At 42.8% G+C, this 20,290-nt stretch overlaps 1 protein-coding gene across 2 annotated transcripts in view; it reads left to right on the top strand.

Annotated features, from left to right (window-relative positions):
* The window catches only part of MLXIPL (MLX interacting protein like), a 51,055-nt gene extending 41,224 nt beyond the window's left edge, over positions 1-9,831 (top strand). For both annotated transcript variants that reach the window (XM_069944729.1, XM_069944728.1), the window contains exons 12-17: positions 685-761; positions 872-991; positions 4,038-4,165; positions 6,785-6,908; positions 8,174-8,303; positions 8,800-9,831. In XM_069944729.1, coding sequence (XP_069800830.1) covers positions 685-761; positions 872-991; positions 4,038-4,165; positions 6,785-6,908; positions 8,174-8,303; positions 8,800-8,918 — 698 coding nt within the window. In that variant the 3' untranslated portion in view covers positions 8,919-9,831. The remainder of the gene's footprint in view (positions 1-684; positions 762-871; positions 992-4,037; positions 4,166-6,784; positions 6,909-8,173; positions 8,304-8,799) is intronic.
* The last annotated feature ends 10,459 nt before the right edge of the window (positions 9,832-20,290 follow it).

Here is a 20,290-nt window from a genome sequence, read left to right on the forward strand (position 1 = left end):
TCACTGTCGTTTAAAAAATTTTTGAGAAATCAATAGTACAGGCGATTTTAGGAAACCTTGTAATTGGGTTTATTAGCAGAAAAATGCATTTTTATAATGAAAAAGCAGTTTGAAACTCTCCCCCCTGTCTTCATGATTGTCTATGGAGAGGGGAGGGGTTGAGGGAAATGAGGCACCAAAACAGGACAACAAAGAGTTAATTTACAGCTACATCACCGGCTATCTCCTCTGACAGTCAGCACTGACCTCTCTGACCTCTGAATACCGGCTTCACACAGCTCCCACTGTGTAATCCTTTGTCCTCTGCTGGCGACTAATCTCCCTCCTCCCCCCTCCCCTCTGTCCTCTCCATAGAACAGACTGAGTCCGACTGATGTATAAGAGTCGAGATTTCCTGATAATGAGCAGTGCATGAGAGAGAGGAGGGAGGGGGGGGACCTGGGAAAATGCTTTTTAAATGCAGATAATGGCATATTTGCCTAATAAACCCAACTACAAAGTTTCTTAAAATTGCCTGGACTATTGATTTCTGCAAAAAAAATATCGAAACAAAAAAACAACAGTGACACTTTAAGGTGGCTGTACAAATTATATAAAGGTAGGTTAGTAGTTGAACAATGGTTGAACTAGTATACATTAGATCAAATTAAAGTTAGTTTTTCATCTGTTTTTTTACCATTTTAGGTGATGACCATAAAGATTCGTTGAATGTACCACATCCACAGACTACTAACTCATGGAGCAGACCTGACAATAAGAAAGTGAGTATATACAATATGTATAATATATAGTTAGAGTTTAATTATTTAACCAGGAGGTCATGAAATAAGGTATCTGACCAATATATATAACACTGTTTTTCTTCTTTTAGGTGGAGAGTCGGCGTATAACACATATCTCAGCTGAGCAGAAGCGTCGTTGTAACATTAAACTGGGCTTTGACACGCTGCAGAATCTGGTGACAAACCTTCATGGACAGCACAACAACAAGGTATCAGATGTGTCTTTCAGTGCACAGTGTGCAGGGATGGGATGTGCTCATGGATGGCGCTACTATACTCTTTTTGTCAGAACCCAGGCACAGTTGAAGGTGGAATTCTGCACAAAAGGTCAAATTTGCCAAAAAAAGTAAATCGAAAGTAAGAGCACCCCTGTGCAATACATAGGTACACAATATACATACTAGCGACATCTAGTGGCAAAACTTAGGTACTACTTCATTACCACTTTTACTTTAAAGTACAGACTTTTGCGAGGGGTGTAAAGACAAGAAACACCCGTGGTGTCCGTGGAGTCGGTACATTTTTTCCGACTCCAGACAAAACTTACTCCGACTCCACAGCCCTGGTCTGAACACTCAGACCAATCAAAACTTTTGACATATCTCTATGACATTTCATATAGGGGAGATTTATCAAACATGGTGTAAAGTGAAACTGTCTCAGTTGCCCCTATCAACCAATCAGATTCCACCTTTCATTTTCCAAAGCGTCTGTGAGGAATGAAAAGTGGAATCTGATTGGTTGCTAGGGGCAACTGAGAAAGTTTCACTTTACACCATGTTTGATAAATCTCCCCCTATATCTTTCCAGAATATACTACATATATATTTGGCTTGCAAACACTGAGGTAAAATACTACCCAAGGCTATGCTCCCACACAGTATTTTTGCTTAGTATTGTATGGTCATTATCTTGCAACTAAAACCAGGAGTGAATTAAAAACACAGATGGGCTATGTTCACACACTGTTGAAATTAAGGGGATGGCCAGCTTTTAATGGCAAATAGTTGCAGATATTTTAAACCGCCTGTTGTTTTGAAATAATGGCTATTTGCAATTAAATGACGGCCATCGACTCAATTTTAACAGTGTGTAAACATCGCCTATCTGAGTTTTCAATTCACCCCTGGTTTGGGCAGGGCCGTTTTAATACATTGGCGGGCCCAGTGCACAGCCCTCAAGAGTCCCCCCCCCTACCAAGCGTTATCAAAATCGGAGCTTCACCCACAGTATAATGCCCTGAAAATGCCCCCACACTGTATTAAGAGCCCCAATACATACGGTAGTTACCTTATAACCTTCTAAAGATATCACCAATGATACCATTACATAATATCGTCACACCATGACCACTATCACTACAAGCCTATAACAGAGTGCAGTTACATCCATTTACTCACAGGGGGCGTCTTCTCTGATTAGAGTCTCTCACCTTTTCTTTCACTCCGTACAGACTGAGCCACCTTTAAGTCTTCCCCCGGCTGTGAATCTTCTCTCCAGAATCTGCCAGAGAAACATTTTAGGCTCCAACACATACAGTAGTAAGGACCCCTGTACCCCTTTATAGTAGTTACCCCCCTATGTACCCCTATATAGTAGTTACCCCCCCCCTCTGTGCCCCTATTTAGTAGTTACACCCCTCTGTGCTCCCACTTAATAATTAGGTATGCTCTGTGCCCCAATAAAGTAGTAAGGTCCCTATATAATATAGGCACCTCTGTGCAGCCCCAATGTTAGTATAGACCCGTGTGCTGCCCCCAGTACTATAGACCCCCTGTGTGCTGCCCCCAGTAGTATAGAAAGCTGTGTGCTGCCCCCAGTAGTATAGAAAGCTGTGTGCTGCCCCCAGTAGTATAGACAGCTGTGTGCTGCCCCCAGTAGTATAGACAGCTGTGTGCTGCCCCCAGTAGTATAGAAAGCTGTGTGCTGCCCCCAGTAGTATAGAAAGCTGTGTGCTGCCCCCAGTACTATAGACCACTAGGTGCTGCCCCCAGTAGTATATAGACCCCCTGTGTGCTGCCCCCAGTAGTATATAGACCCCACTGTGCTGCCCCCAGTAGTATATAGACCCCCTTTGCACTGCCCCCAGTAGTAGATAAGACTTCTAGGTGCTGCCCCCAGTAGTATATATCCCCCTCTGTGCTCCCCCAGTTATATATACCCCCCGTGCATCCCACAGTAGTATAAATACCCCCTGTGCACCCACCAGTACTATATATATCCCCAGTGCTCCCCCCAGTAGTATATAGTCCCCCTGTGCACCCCCAGTAGTATATATATCCCCTGTGCGCCCCCAGTAGTATAAAGCCCCCCTCTGCACTCCCCCAGATATATATACCCCCCGTGCACCCCCCAGTTATATATACCCCCTGTGTGCTCCCCCAGTTATATTTATACACCCTGTGCGCCCCCCAGTTATATATACCCCCTGTGCACCCCCCAGTAGTATATAGCCCCCCCGTGTGCTCCCTGAGTTATATATACCCCCCTGTGCACCCCCCCTTTTATATAATCCCCCTGTGCGATCCCCCAGTTATATATACCCCCTGTGCGCCCCATACCCCCCCAGAAGTATAAAGGCCCCCCCTGTGGCACCCCTAGTAGTATAGACCCTTGCTGTGTGCTGCCCCCCTTTGTGCTCCCCCCTCCCATATAGCCAATAACAAAAAAAACACTTTATACTCACCTGGGTCCGTGCGCTACTCTTCTTAACACCCCACCTCAACCTTGTGGCCGCAGGCAGTGCTTTACCTGCGGTCACAAGAGGCCGCTCTCCCCTCTCGCGGTGTCGGCCTCGGCCTGCGGCCACAAGGATGACTAACAGGGAGGGAGCTAATGGCTCCCGACTTGTCAGTGCCGCTGCTGCTGCCTATACCTATGAGCACTCGTTACGAGCGCTCATAGCTACAGTACAGAGCGCAGCAGCAGGCGGGGGGGCCCTGCAGGGGGCGCCATGGATGGGTAACTTACCCATCCCGATGGCGCCACCCTGGCAGGCTGGTGGCCGGAGCCCTGTGCGACCGCACTGGTAGCACAGAGCAAGGGCAGGCCCTGCTCAGGGTGGGCCCCTTTAACCAGTGGGTCTGGTACATGTGCACCATGTGCCCTCTGGTTAAAGCGGCCCTGGGTTTGGGTTGCAAAATACTGACCAAAATACTGTATGGAAACATAGCCCAAAGCTGCAGCGTGTAATTACGATCTTATGTGCTATAGCCATGTCAGTGACAATGAGTGACACCATATTGACCTTCTTAGTTCAGCAAGGCCACCATATTACAGAAGACAGCGGACTATATCTATAAGCTGCAGCAGGAGAGGGCCCAGCTGCAGGAAGAATCCCAACGCTTGCGCTGCCAGGTACAGGAGCTCAGTGACACCATCAGGTACGCAAGGTAGAACTGCTTATTTAGCACTGACTCAAGAAGGAACTTACTGTATTTGTGTATTTGTTATTTTAAAGGCAAACCTAGAGAGAAAGGGGAGTGGCTGCACATCACACCCATGGCTTGTATTAGTGCCTCGGCTACATTTAAAAAAACAACTCCAGAATTTTGTTATATAATTTGATCAAACCATATTGCCTCATGTACTGCGTGCAGGTCTTCTGGCCCACATGAGTCCCTACACTAAAAACAACACTGTGCCGGTCAGCGACCGCCAACCCCGCCAAGCAAACGCCAACGGGGAAGGGGTGGCCACAGAATGACCCTGCAACCCCACTGTCACAGAACCAAACCCCATGGGCCCTTCCAGACCCTGCAGGCGCCGCTGGCGGAGAAGGCAGATGCTAAGCAACACAAGTGTGAACAAGGTGTTACTACTCACCAATGCACCAGCAGGTAGAATGGGAGAAAGAGGAGGTACTTACTATATGTACACTATATACACTTACTATATGTATATGTATAGGGTGCTTCCTGCTGCCCCCTGTTGTAACCGAGAGGCAATTATTGCAAGCCACGGGTGTGATGTGCAGCCACTCCTCTTTGTCTCTAGGTTATTTTAAAGGGGCATTCTGACATCAAGAAAAATAAATTTAAATACTGCAGAAGTATATAGCATATCATACCTGTCTGCCCTAATTCTAAAACCACCAAAAATCCATTTATTTTTTGTTTTTGTTCTATTCTTATGTTCGATAATCATTTTGTTTCCTGGTTGACAAGTTGCACAATACTACAATTCCGAGAGTGCATTGCCCACTGACCCTGCTCACTCTCTTCCCGTGACTACAAATGTGGAAATGCAGCTTAGGTGATTTTAAACAGTTTAGTGGTTTAACAGCCCTTTTATGTTTGTTGTAATACCATTTACTAATAAAATACTGATCTGCTAGTGCAAATGCCTTGCGTATCTACAATAGCATATATGTCAACCAGACCATCCGCCGAACCTTACTGCAAAAGGCACCAGGTTTATGTAAATATGCAAAAAAAAAGTGACATGATGATGATTGTATGATTAAAATTTATATTTTATACCTAATGTAGCCATCCTTCTACAACGGCACCATTGGCCCCGCCCCCTTGACGCTCATTGGTTGGTCAACGTAAAGGGGGGGGGGTCTAGACCTTTCAGCCAGCCTGTTCCAATGGCCGGAGAGGGGGTGGGCCAACAGTGCCGTTGTGGGCGGAGCTAAGTGGCGCTAATGCCGCAAGGCCACTCCCACTTAATACAAGCTGCAGTTAGTAAAAGGGCACTTTTTATTCGAACAAACACCATGACGTATGTTATGAAATAAGGTATGAAAAACGCTAAATTTACCCTTTACACCTGTGTAGAGATGTCAGAATGCAAAAACGGGGTGACAGTGTCACTTTAATTCAGCATAGGCAACGCGTTTCGAGGCTGAGAGGCCTCTTTTTCAAGCCATAAAATGTGTTGGTGCAAATTTTATGGCTTGAAAAAGAGGCATAGTTGCCTCAAAACACATTGCACAAGTGTCACTGTCGTTTTTTTTTGTTTTTTGTTGCAGGAATCAATAGTACAGGCGATTTTAAGAAACTTTGTAATTGGGTTTATTAGGCAAATATGCCATTATCTGCGTTCAAAAAGACTTTTTCCAGGTCCCCCCTCCCTCCCTCCTCTCTCTTATCCACTGCTTATTATCAGGAAATCTCGACTTTTTTACATCAGTTGAACCCTGTGTAACCTATGGAGAGGGGAGGGGGAAGAGGAAGATTAGTCGCAGCAGAGAGCAGAGAACAAAGGATTACACAGCGGGACCTGTGTGAAAGCAGCTATTCAGAGGTCAGAGAGGTCAGTGCTGACTGTCAGAGGAGATAGCCCAGTGATGTAGCTGTACATTAACTCTTTGTTGTCCTGTTTTGGTGCCTCATCTCCATCCACCCCTCCCTTCTCCATAAAAGAACCATGAAGACAGGAGGGAGAACTTCAAACTGCTTTTTCATGATAAAAAATTTTCGCCTAATAAACCCAATTACAAAGTTTCTTAAAATCGCCTGTACTGTTGATTTCTGCAAAAAGAATTTAAACAACAGTGACACGTTAAAGCTTATTTACTCTACACTGTCTCTCTGTGCCTAAAGTCTCCTACTGGTTGCTGTGCCCTCAGTAACTACCCTGCACCTCTTACAAGCTAGAGACATGCTAGAGACACCAACCTATACATATTGTGCAGTAAGTGCAATATCACCAGGTGAGTGAAATCCTCGCCTTTTACATTCTTGTACAATATTGCTACAGATTCACCCATGGAGCGCCTTCTGTGTAGTTTGTATTAATGTCTAAATAGGGAACTCAATGATCAAATTAAAAACTGAATATATCCAGTTGTAGAGTAATGTGCGACATTATAAGAAAATGGCATCACAAATGATTGATCTGTGTACAGACAGTTTATACCATTTGCAGTGATGTTCTCTGTGGCACAAGTTTGAAAAAAATTACCATTTGCCGCAGCTTGGCATGTGACATAATTATCATCATTTTGGGATCACTGGAATTAAACAAGACAGTACAGTATGTTTCTTCTCTTCTAGTGTATGCCAGCAGCAGCTTCCAGCCTCAGGGGTACCCCTAACCCATCAACGCTTCCAGCACATGCGTCAGATGTTCCAGGACTATGTCCAGAGCAGGACCTTACAGAACTGGAAATTTTGGCTAGTATCCTTATATGTTGGCATCCTGGTATAAGTTACTGCTTTCTATCCATGAATCTACAGTATGTACCCTGCAAACAGTTCTGTGCAGTTCTGTGGAAAGCTGCAGGTCAGAACAACAAACATACATGTTTACAAATGTTTAACTTGACCAAACCTATCATTGGAACCATGCCAAGTCTACAGAGCACTACATGTAATCATATATGAATGTAGACATACAGCATTTTCTTAAATTCTTCCCACTTTTTATATAATAAATTTCGGAGATTTATTAAAGGGGTATTCCTCCCAAGAGGTATAAAATGAAATGCACCCGAACCTAGCTGGTCTTACTCAACAAGTATCCCTGAGTATTTTGAGGCCATCTCCTGTCTTTCTACATGCTGCCATTCCTGAGTTACAAGTTTTTCTAAAAGCTGTTCTATATCCAAGATAGCGTCAGCCAGGAAACTACATTTTCCATCATGCATTGCTTCTCCCTGATTGATCCTTGATATAGCATACCTGATGATGTAGTTCACTGACAGCAAACCGTGATCTAAAAAGCTACAACAGAGGTGTGGGGCTAGTCGTCTCTGCAGTATATGAAGACTATGCTGAGAGTTCTAGTTCCTCAGCAGCTGTCAGTAATATGAAGCTCTCTGCAATCATATTACTGATAGGTGCTAAGGAACAACAACTTCCAGCACAGTGCTCAACAGGAAGGAGCGAGCGTTTATGTACTACAGAGCCAACCAAAGTTATACTACTGCTACTGCTGGAGAACTACAACTGCCAGCAAGTACTCACTGGCTATGTCCTGCAGTACACTATGCTGGAAGTTGTAGTTCCTCATATGGTGCAGTAGTGTGGGGTGCAGGGTTAGGGGGGTTGCGGCAGTTGATGACAGAAGTCTGGGGAGGAAGGGGTGGAGCCAGCAGGAGATGATGCGGGTGGCCAGCGGGAAGGCCATCTGAAAGGAAGATTCTTCGCGTCAAGTTGAGGAACGGTGCAAGAACAAAAATTAAAGCATATTACAGAATGCAGGTATGCTTCTACATTCTACTAAGTAATAAAAGTTTTGGGGGGACTACCCCTTTAAGCCAGTCACTGGCTGTGTGCCCTTGCGGGACTGAAGAAGCAGCGAACAGAAGATTAAATATGTTTTTGTTTTTTCTATTGGACCTGCCATTGCCATCTCCTCAGCAATCGGACAACTTTCTAAAGCAAAATTATTTCTGGCACAAATGTAGTTGAAAATGTGTTTTCTTCCTTAACTGGCTATAGTTCAGCATTCTTGTCCGTCCCCTGTTTGAATCCTTCAACCGTATGGTTTCTACAGCAAGTATGACAGATTTAAGAGATACATCCTTGGAGTGGCTGGACCAGCACTGCTCTCTTCCCGCACTGAGGCCTAGTGAGTATGGAAACAAAACATTCCATTAGATATTTATTGTAAGGCTTCATGGACACCCCAAAGCCACAAGCATGCAGGAGCTATTGATTTAATCCTTTTCCATGTTCTTTATCAAGGGACCAACAGTCTTCATTTTTACATGGTAGAGTGAGGATCCCAACATCTTAGGGTAGGGCCCTACAATGCAGTTCCTGGTGTTTCTAACTAAAAAAAAAAACATGCCATGTAGCATGTTGGTAAGGTTTGCAAATTGCTAATGGCTTGCCAACATGTGACCACCTACAAGCCCCTCCAACACACATGTAAATAATATCACTTCCCTCCATACAGCATACAGTCCAGTGTAAATAACACTATTTCCCGTCCCTCATACCTCTCATACAGTCCCATGTAAAGAACATCATAACATCAAGTCATGTATTTTCTGTCCCATTAAATGTTGTGAATGAACCCAAATAACCTTTATTTCTTGTTCTCTTTTTTTCCTCCTGTTTAGCTGTGTTAAGTTCATTATGTCAGCTCAGCACCTCAACATCCATTCTCACTGACCCGTCTCTGATGCCGGAGCAGGCAATGCAGGCAGTGACCCAAGGCAGTGGAGATGGCCTCTTCTGAATCAGCATAGCATCGCTACTAGGGACTGCTACATAGGAAATAGTCTTGTATAAGGTTTACTAATAACATACACATCTGGAAATGTCCAGCATATCGCACCAAAGACTGGTCATGGTGGAATTGTATACAGTTATAAAGTGTTCTCTCCATGTCTGAGAAAATCCAAATTCTAACATGGATAAAGTCTGAAAAGCATATATTTCTGGACTCCTTATTCTTCTATGGTGCTGGCTATTTGACTGCACTTGTGGCCAGAGTCATGGACACGCACAATAAAGCAAACGTCCAGGGCTGTATAATGGAGGTCAGTCATTTGTATGTAGTCCCTGTGCTTTTTCTGCCGTGTGATAAACCTATGATCGTGGAAGGACACTGCATATATAATATATTCTATATAAAGTACATTCGTTAGCCTGCCTTCCTACAAACTAGTAGCTTTTTTGTTTTGATTCCCACATATACTGGAATAGGAGGTCCCAGAAATACACATCTATAAGACCTGAATCAATATGCGGAGATCAGAAAGGAACATTTCAGGCTATGATGAAGCTGTAGATCTCCAGGATTGCCAAAGAATCACAACTTCAGAAGATTGTATATTTTTTTACTATTGGGCTTAGTAGCAGTCGTATGCAAAAATCTGGTGACCTTACTCCAGTTGGAGATACCAATGATTTACTGTACATGTATATGAATGCCATAAGTGTCTATTTTATAAGGGCACTTTGTACTTTATGTGTATCAGTCCTATAATGGAACCTCAACAACAGCAAAAATCCTAATGTGATTATGAGCTCTGTGAGCCATTGTTCAGTGTTTATACTCCCTACAGTATACACCCAGTGTTAACATTGTGCAGATTGTTCATATTTTCTGTATTGTGAAATTATATGCTCTTGCTTCAACTTCGTAATGTGTTTATTGTGCTTCTTATTTCTACAATTTATCGTGTAAACTACATGGAAATCATATTCCAGATGGGCTGTTCCTTAAGAATGTTAATGGTCCAATCGGGAAGTATAACTAAGTACAGTATTGGCACTACTATTACAACAGAAACATGGCTATGGCATTGTAGCTGTTAAAGCATCACTATAAGCAGGTTCTTCCCAGAGAACCTGCTGATATGCCACAGTAGCTCTGTATCTTAAGCCCCTATTCCACGGGCCGACTGACAGGAGCAAACAAGCGCTATTAGTGCTCCTCATTCCCTGCTCGCTGCTGCCGCTATTCCACAGGGCGATTGTCGGCCATAACGGCTGAATACAGCCGATAATCGTTTTGTGGAATAGGGCCTTTAGTAGTACATAGCCATTACTTTCAACCCTGTCCTCCCCTGCATTGTTTGTAAAATCGCTAAATGCTCTTATGCAAATTACTTGCATAAGAGCATTTAGGGTGTTGCTCGGGGCCGGAGAGCATCGCTGCGCCCCGCCCAGCCCACAAGTAATTTGCATAAGAGCATTTAGAGATTTTACAAACAATGTAGGGGAGGACGGGGCTTAAAGGGAACCTGTCATCCCCCCCATGCTGGGGTGAAGGCCGCTAAAACCCCGGATACTTACCCCATCTCGCCAAGTCCCGCTCCTGGAGCCGGTCCCGGGACGGAGATATCCTTGTCGGAAGCCCGGCGCGCACTGCATAGATGAGTCCGATGCCCATAGAGAATGAATGGAGCCGTCATTCTCTTTGGGCATTGGACTTATCTCTGCAGTATCCAGGGCTCTAGTGGAGGGTCGGGCGGCATTCACCCCGGCACGGGGGGGTGACAGATTCCCTTTAAAGTAATGGCTATGTACTACTAAGATACACAGCTACTGCAGCATATCAGCAGGTTGTCTGCGAAGAACCTGCTGATAGTGCCACTTTAACCAAGCTTCCCATTGTAGCCCTGTGAATTCCTGGAGTTACATAAACAGCTTAGTTCGTGGGCTACAACGTTTGCGCAGCTCTTAATAAAATGTTAGAAAACATACAGTTAAAAAAGAGGGGATGCCTAACAAGACACTTAGTTGTGTCGAAGCTCTGATGCTTGTATATTTCAGCCCAAGCAATTTAAAGGTTTCAACCATGTCTGTAAATTCAAATTCCAAAATTACATTCCAAGACAAAAATACAAATGCACAAGACTGCAATATTGGATCCCTATCCATAATCGAACAAACGCTATAAACCAATTCATTCCACAAATCCAACCAGTTCTAAAAACTGAATTTACAATCCAAGTCTACAAATCCAAAGACTAAATGGTGTGTTTACACAGACAGATTTATCTGACAGATCTTTAAAGCCAAAGCCAGGAACAGACTATAAACAGGGATCAGGTTATAAAGGAAAGACTGGGATCTATCCTCTTTTCAAATCCATTCCTGGCTTTGGCTACCAAAATCTGTCAGATAAATCTCTCTGTGTAAACGCACCCTTTGTTCATCAATCAATCAATTTTCAACCTCACTTTGCAGTCCATAATCTGAGCCATTAAAGAATATCTGCAACCAAAAAAACTAAAATCTGATTCCAAAGTCTGAATTCATAATTCAGGGGTAAAACCCTCAACTACAAACCATTAAAATCAGAAATCCAGGTTTATAATCCAGACCCATAAATCAAATAGTTAATTATAAAAGTAATTATACATTTTAAATGACTCCTAATGGTACGTTTACACAGGCAGATTTATCTGACAGATTTTGGAAGCCAAAACCAGGGATGGATTTGAAATCTCAGTCTTTCCTTTATGACTCGTTCCCTGTTTATGGTCTGTTCCTGGCTTTGGCTTAAAAAATCTGTCAGATAAATCTGCCTGTGTAAACGCACCGTTAATCTAAATTTGCAGTCTGTGTATTTCCTCAGTGTCCAAACTCTGCAATGGAAAACTCTCATTTAGCTGGCACCTATATCTTCTGAACCCCCCATAAACTTGCATATTCTTTATTGTATGACAATGTTTACTACAATTGTTATTACATGTTTATTACAATTGCCCGCACAGCTGTGACAGTACACCAGCGCAAACTTTCAAATAGTATTGGAGCTTCTGACATGATAATTAATCATGATGCGGGGAGCTCTGAGATCCACTTTGCAGGACACCGTCCGTGCTACGGACAGTTTGTAGAGAACGTGTAAATGCACCTTTAGGCCTCGTTCACACACTGTATGTTTTATAAAAACAAAGGCCGTTGCTGCACCTTTGCAACAACGGTCGTTGTTAACTAACATTGCTTGATGACATTGAAATATATAGAACACCGGCTGTCATGTATACACTCTGTATACACTACTGCCAGTGTTCTATGCGGCCACACAAAAAACTGACATGCCTATTTTGTGTGGCCATTATTCTGTGAACAGCAGCTGCACAAAATAGACTATGCTCACAATGTGCTATGGCTCATTGGAGTGCGGGCACACCCAAATGTGCATGCGTTCCTATAAAAATTAAGTTATGTTCACCTGCCCAATCAGCCAGTTGAACATCACAGACAGCAACAGCTGCTGTTTTGCAATGTGTGAACATGGCCTTAAAGGGCTACCCCAGCGAAAAGCTTTTTCCCAGTAATTGAAAAATATTACAAAGTTATAAAACTTTGTAATATGCTTCAATCACCTATCTGCCCCCCTTCCCTATCTTTTCCCTCCTCAATCCCCCACCAGGAAGTGAAATAAACTCATTCTTACCTAATGACTGTTGACCCCAGGCTGCTCTGTGGCAACCATTTTGAGATTAAATCATCAAGAGAGAGGCGGGTCTAAGCCCTGTCAAGACAGCCTCCCTTTGTCAGATGACTCAGGTTGCTCAGCTCTGATTGGCTGAACAAGATGCAAGCCATCTAACAGTTCTACGTAGTCAGTTAGACATCACAGGAGACAAGTGCATCATGGGAAAGCCCACACCAGGAAGTAAAGAAAAAATGAAGGCACCAACTGGAACTTCAGGGACCTGCAAACAGTGGGAAATTCAAACAGAGACAGACACAGGAGGGATGGTAAGTGGGAAAACTATGTTTATAATTAGAGATGAGCGAACCTTGAGCATGCTCGAGTTGATCCGAACCCGAACTTTCGGCATTTGATTAGCGGTGGCTGCTGAAGTTGGATAAAGCCCTAAGGCTATGTAGAAATCATGGATATAGTCATTGGCTGTATCCATGTTTTCCAGACAACTTTAGAGCTTTATCCAAGTTCTGCAGCCCCAGCTAATCAAATACCGAACGTTCGGGTTCGGATCGACTCGAACCCGAACCCGGTTCGCTCATCTCTATTTATAATTGATTGGTTGGTTGTTTTTTTTATCAGCGCCGGAGTACCCCTTTAAGCTATACAGTGTCATATGTGACACTGCTGCAACCTATCTCCGCTCTTACACAAATGAGACAACAAAATAAGAGCCCATGGAGCCTCATCAAACAGTCTCGAAACACAGGACTAGCCAGATATCCCTCCGGGAAGGACCCAACCAAGGGGTGGCTCTTGTAAAGGAAACCTCCAAAACCACCATATTAAGTGGCCCTATAAGTCAATGTAATGACAAGGGAAAAACCAAGGCCAGATATCCATCCACATACAGCTGTTTCGGGGTGTTGCCCCGCATCAGTGTGGAGCAGGATTCTGGCTAGGTGGGAGCAATGCCTATAGAGCCATAAGAGAAACAGATTGCTGATTTTAGGGAGACCAGCCAAACGATAACACTGCCGGCTGCTAGTGAAAGCGCTGTACATAGCAGATGGAGATAGCCAGTGTGATGAGGGGAGGTGTGTAACTGCAGCTAATGATTCTATGCACTCACCTACTATCACTTCTTTCTTTGCCTCTAAAGGTCCTTTAACATGAATATGGGAAAAAGTATAGCTGCAAGTGTCCACCGATCAGCGAGATTGGCACTTACTTGCAGTGCCTTTATAAGCCATGGTTAAATGTTTACACAGAAAGTTAGGCTGAATGAGAGTTCCTAGGAACGCTTGTTAGCGATAACTGGCCGTGTAAAAGGGACTGTAGGGACAGCAGACATTGTACCATGGAGGGCAGAGCTGGGTGGGTAGAGGAGAGTTTAAATGACAGGACTGGCTACAGGTCTATGCTGTAATAGTAACCAGTCTCCAGCAGCTTTCAGTCTCTGCATTGCAAAGGTTAAAAACAGTGGGTAAAGCCTGCAATGATAACTAGCATGCTGGGGTGTAAAGTCTGCAGTGCAGGTCATCTTACACTGTGGCGTTAGTTACTGTATGTGGATATTTGTTACAATTTTATTTACTATGTTGCTATTATACATTACAGCAGCTGAGTTGCTTGCAAATCTAATATACCTGAACTAGTATTACCAATAACACCAGTATATAAGGGAAAATAATACTACCACACCATGAATGCTGCCATTACCATTGTACTGTTACTGACTAGAACCCTATACTATACTAAGACCAATAGAATCCTATAAGTAAACCATATATAAGCAGATACCAGTTCTACACAGGTTTTGTATACTGTACAAATGATAACAGCACACTTATAGTATTGGGCCTCCTCTGTGCCCCCATATAGTAGTCCCCCCGCAAATACTGGAATACCGGACAGATGATTCTTACTGCCGCTGAATTTGGATGTGGGCGCATCCGTGCATACCTGCATCTGAATTCCCTGCTGCTCACAATGGAGCGTGCAGCCAGAGCCGCACGCTCCATTGTGTGCACTGAATAGCGGCTGCAGAAAACTGACATGTCCGTTTCCTATGGCGCCCCTAGGGATCCCGGCCGGAGTGTATACCATGTGTATACACTCCAGCTGGAATTCCATAGAAGGCAGCACTACGTAAGCTACGCAGTAATCACAGCCGTGATTATTATGTAGCCCTGAACATAGCCTAAGAGTGTATAGAGGATGTTATAGCTGAAGTTACTCCTCTAACAATTAAAGGGCTACACTTGGGAACACAGTCCAAACGCTTTGGTTACGTTCACACATCTGTCATTGTGGACAGCTTACAGACCAATTCATTTCTATCACCCCTTCACACGGCTGTTGATGTTACAGGTCCGTGATCAGTGCCCCAAACAATGCTGGTTGGCCCAAGTACGGATCCGCAAAGACCCATTAAGAGACCAGTGATTTCAGGAGGGCAACTGTTCTTTTTTTTTACCCCCTATGGCTTGTTTAGTAGCGAATATCCTTCTTGCAAATTTTATATTTTGTATACGTGCTATTGGGATTCCACAACGAATAGCCCAGGCTGACTAAGTTTAAGCACATTGATCAATCTACAGCTACACAACAACCATATATTTCAGCAACAGCAAAAACTGTACTGGGATACTACAATTATCTTTCACTGACCATCACCCATTACCCCTCCACACACATAATCCTCCCATCCAGATGTCACACAGTTCACTTTTACTGAACAGCTGTATGACAGTACATCACCCACCCCTGCAATCCTCCTATTCAGCAGTCACACATGTTTTGCTTTGCTGGACATCATGGTATTCACTCTTTCATGTACCTAATCCTACAATCTAGAAGTCACACACATGTTCTACTTTGCGGACCATCTGTGTGACAGTGACCCATCCACTCTCTTTCGTGCAGCTGTCGCACAGTTGTAATCTTTTGAAGAACAGCAGCATGACAGAATATCACTCACTATCTTATGCACACTATGCTCCCATCGAGTTCTTACACTGATGTTCAGCTGTATGTCAAAATATTACCCACCGATCTATAAGTACACACTACTCCCATCCAGCATAAAGTTGTATTTTATTAACTCTATTATCATATTTTAGGTTATTCCACATTGCTGATTAATCTAAGATTCCTTGGAATTTTACAAATACATTCATTGACATAATAAATAATGGACCCGATAGAAACATTGGATTACTAAAAAAAAACTCCTCATGCAGTTATGTCTCATATGGCAGATATGTAAATGATTACAGTTGCTGTCTAATTAGAAACTGGGTCCTGCCACGAGAGGGCATAAAAATGCTATCCCACTGCCCTATTAAAGGAACAAATAGTCTCTGCGAGACTACTTTAGGGTAGTTTACCTGTTCATGATAGATCAATAACTGGAAGACATGCCTCTACAACACATTCAAAGACATTTTTCCCAAATGACAGACATTATTGAATGTTTCCATGAATTTTCCAGCCATCTAGGCTATTCGGACCAGCAACATGTATGTACCCCCAGAATTGTAAAGTGCTGAAGAATCTGTTGGAGCTATATAAATAAACAAAAATGATTAATATTAGGGTGCGTTTACACATACAGAATCTGCAGCAGATTTGATGGCCTAGAGTTACTTTGCATTGAATCTGCAACATCAAATCTGCTGCAGATCCTGTACGTGTGAACGCACCCTTCATTTTAATTTTTATTATTATTAAACGTGCGAATAAGCCCAAGATGGCTTCATATTTAGATTAGCCACGTCTGGATACAGCAACAAGATTACAATCCTGTCACCAAATGATCTGTCACTAGTAATAAACTCAGCTTCCCTAAGCTATATGCCATTATTTTTGCATGTATCTTTCTTACACTCCATAAGCAACTGACAAAAAAATGTTGCTTAAACAATACTGAGATACAGAGAACTAATGTGGATTTCACTTTGACATTTACTGGCACCACAGTAACTTTCACAAAGTATTCACATGTCAATTTCCACAAACCTTTTCTAAAAATTTATAAGGGTACGTTCACATATACCGTTTTGCAGCGGAAATCTCGCTGCGAGTTTTGCAGCGAGATAAGCTACAAGTCAAGGTCCTGGCAGGCCCCTGTGCATGCATACTCGCAGTGGTCTGAAAGACCGCTGCGAGCATGTAATGCAGCCACCCCCTTCGCTGCAAGGGGTCCTGGCGTCCTGCTCTCCTGCCCAGCCAATCAGTGTAAAGTATATACAGACAGCAGGGGACCCGAAAGGGGTTAAGGGGGCAGCTGCATGACATACTCGCAGCGGTCTTTATTAGTTATTCACACACAGTTTTTCTTTTGTCACCGTTCTTTCTCCGTTTTTACTATTTGATTGAATGGACTTTTCAATTAAGCCGCACCCAAAGTCCAATTAGTAATCCAAACTAGAATATTGTACAAAGACCAGTCATTGCACTAAGGGGAGGACACATAGCTAAATAACATCCGTTATTTTAGACTCAAAATGACAAACGTCTTTATAAACAGAGCTGAAAAAACGTTGTGTGAATATAGCCTTTGGGTGAGATATACTGTACTACTTGTATTACTGGTTATATCCTTTAAGATATCGTTTTTTACAATGACACGTACGCTTCAACACTATGATGGTCTTTAAGAAAATCTTAGCATTCAGAGCAGATAACATGGACAGTTTTCTCACTACCTGGCAGCATTGGAGTGATCATTGTTGGGGTATTGTTGGTGATTAGTGATTTGTGCTACCTTTTATGCCTTGCAAAAGTTTAGTCAAGCTTTAAGAAATAAAAAATATATATTCTTTATCAGGTGTTCTTTTTCTAATATATTCAACCAACAACTATAATACATTGTTATAAAGTCTATATAACACTGAGATATTATGCTTTTAACCCCTTTTAATGCAGCCAATTTTTGTTTTTGCATTTTTATTTTTCCTCCTTGCCTTCTATAAGCCTTTTAATTTGCCATTTACAGACCCATATAGAGGTTTGGTTATTCTTGGACCAATTGTCTAACAGGTGATTACGTAAAGTGGACCTGTCAGCAGGAATACAAGGGTATAAGCAAACATATGGCTAGATGGGGCTAGTCATCATGATTCTGGGCACATTTTTAAAGGGAAACTATTAGCAGGTTAATGTCCCTATAGTGCACAGGGCGCAGAGGATAAAAGAACTTTTTTTACCTTGATATCCAGCGCTGTTTTCGTGATATTTGTAGGTTCAGTGCTCCAATCTGTGGCCGTCCAATCTCACCTATAGAATATTGGTGCAGCGCCCTGCTAATATTCATTAGGAAAGGCGGGTTGGCCGAGTAGGATCTGTGGAGGGCAGTTGCCCCACCCACAGTGCACCAAAACGCCTCATTAGCATATCAAATAACTTAAAATATCTTAAAGTGTACTTGTCGTTTAATTTTTTTTTATTTATTTATTTTGCAGAAATCAATAGTAGAGGCGATTTTAAGAAACTTTGTAATTGGGTTTATTAGCCGAAAATGCATTTTTATCAGGAGAAAGCAGTTTGAAGCTCTTCCCCCTGTCTTCATTGTTCTCTATGGAGAGGGGAGGGGTTGAGGGAGATGAGGCACCAAAACAGAACCACAAAGAGTTAATTTACAGCTACATCACTGGCTATCTCCTCTGACAGTCAGCACTGACCTCTCTGACCTCTGAATAAAGGCTTTCACATAGCTCCCGCTGTGTAATCCTTTGTTCTCTGCTGCTGACTAATCTCCCTTTTTCCTCCTTCCCTCTCCATAGAACAGACAGGGGCACATCTGATGCAACAAGACACAATTTCCTGATAATGAGCAGTGAATGAGAAAGAGGAGGGAGGGGGAGACCTGAGGAAAGGCTTTTTTGAATGCAGATAATGGCATATTTGCCTAATAACCCCAATTACAAAGTTTCTTAAAATGGCCTGGACTATTGATATTTGAAAAAAAGAAAAAAATATGACAGTGACAATTTAAAAAACAGCGCTGAGGATCAAAGTTAGAAAAGAACCTTCATCCTCAGCTCCCTATATGCTGTAGGGACAAATGCATATAGATGCTTCTAACCTGCTCATAGTCTTTTCCAGCACCAAGATTTTAGGTTAGGGCCTGTTCCGCTGAATTTAGAAGCTGAGTCCGTGGAGCAAAGAGCAGAGATGCACAAGAAATCCCACTGAAGCAACAGGATAGGCAGAACCTCAAGCGGAATCTGCCATGCAGACTTCGCTTGTAAAATCAGCCTCTTTTGATCAGTGTGAACGGGCCCTAAGTTAAAAAAAAATTTTGACATGTCTCAGAAATATGTCAAAAGTTTTCATCAGTTTGGATCTAAGTGTTCGGATTGTGACCGATCAGGAGAACGAGCGGGGAGAAGTCTTTGCTGCCATGTATTCCTCTCCCTGCTCTGTGTCAGTTCTGACCTGAATCACCATAGACTTTCATTATGCAGCAGTCCAAATCACATAACACAGACCAGGGAGAGAACATGAGGTGTGTGTGTACCCCTCCCGACTTCTCCTGATTGGTCACAGTCTAAATACTCAGAGCCGACTGATCAAAACTTTTGACGTGTCTCTGTGAGCCTTTTTGGAAATATGTAAATTAGGCTCACAAGCCCTGGGGATGTTCCTTAGCATGGAAAAAGCCCAAGTAAGTCCAGACCATGTCCTTTTTACCTAGTTGCTGTGAGTCAAATGGAGAAGGTGAATACAAGAGGTAAGGAAGAGGTTCATAAGAGTAGAGGAGCTGGACTTGCTTGTTTTTTTCCACCCCACCCCGGTGGATTGCTGTTTTATTTCCATTCCCCTTCTAAAAAAAAATATTATTCAATGAAGTTTTTCAATATGTACTATGAAAAAATCCCTGTATGGTTATGTTGTGATATTACATGTGAGAAAGTCACAAAGTTATGGCTCCCGAGATGCAGTGATGGGAAATTTTCCTTTCTCAAGGCCCAAAACAGCGGGGGGAAAAATGCAGTGGCTAGCACACGTTTTTTGGGAATGTATGCAAGGTAAAATGGCTTACTGTTTACATGTAGTTATGGCTGTACTTATTTATACCAGGCATAAAAAACAAGTGCATTTTACTTGCGGGATATTTTACATCAGAAACAATTAGTTTTTCTTACTTTTTTTTATACATTTTAGGCTATGTTCCCACATAATAAGACACCGGCCGCTCCATGACTAAGCTGGAACACATAAAGGCTACGTTTACACACAACTGATATTGAGTGGATGGCCGCCATTTAATGGCAAATGATTACCGTTATTTAAAAACAACGACCGTTGTTTTAAAATAACAGCAGTATTCCAACAGCAGTATTGGGTGGGCACGTGACCCGCGCCTCTATTCATTCCTATGGAGTGGCGGAAAAAAACGACTCTTCTGCCATATTTGGGCTCTTTCCATTGCTGTGGATAGGGGGAAAGTGAATTTATCCCAGAATACCCCTTTAAGTCTTGTTTTTTACATACACACTAGTGCCCGATTTTCCATTGACTACAGCACTTTATTGTAATAAGTTCTGCCCCTTTTTACTAGATTTTTTAAACAAGTTTTACAGGTGAAAAGCTGAAAAAGGACATCCAATGTTACGGCTAGTGTGTGAACACCGCCTGAGATTGTTTTTTTGTTTTTTTTACAAAACCTAATGATTATACCTACAAATAACAGCCATATGGCTATA

Source organism: Dendropsophus ebraccatus, chromosome 11 (genome assembly GCF_027789765.1).
Source record: "Dendropsophus ebraccatus isolate aDenEbr1 chromosome 11, aDenEbr1.pat, whole genome shotgun sequence".
In the NCBI taxonomy this organism is placed as follows: Eukaryota; Metazoa; Chordata; class Amphibia; order Anura; family Hylidae; genus Dendropsophus; species Dendropsophus ebraccatus.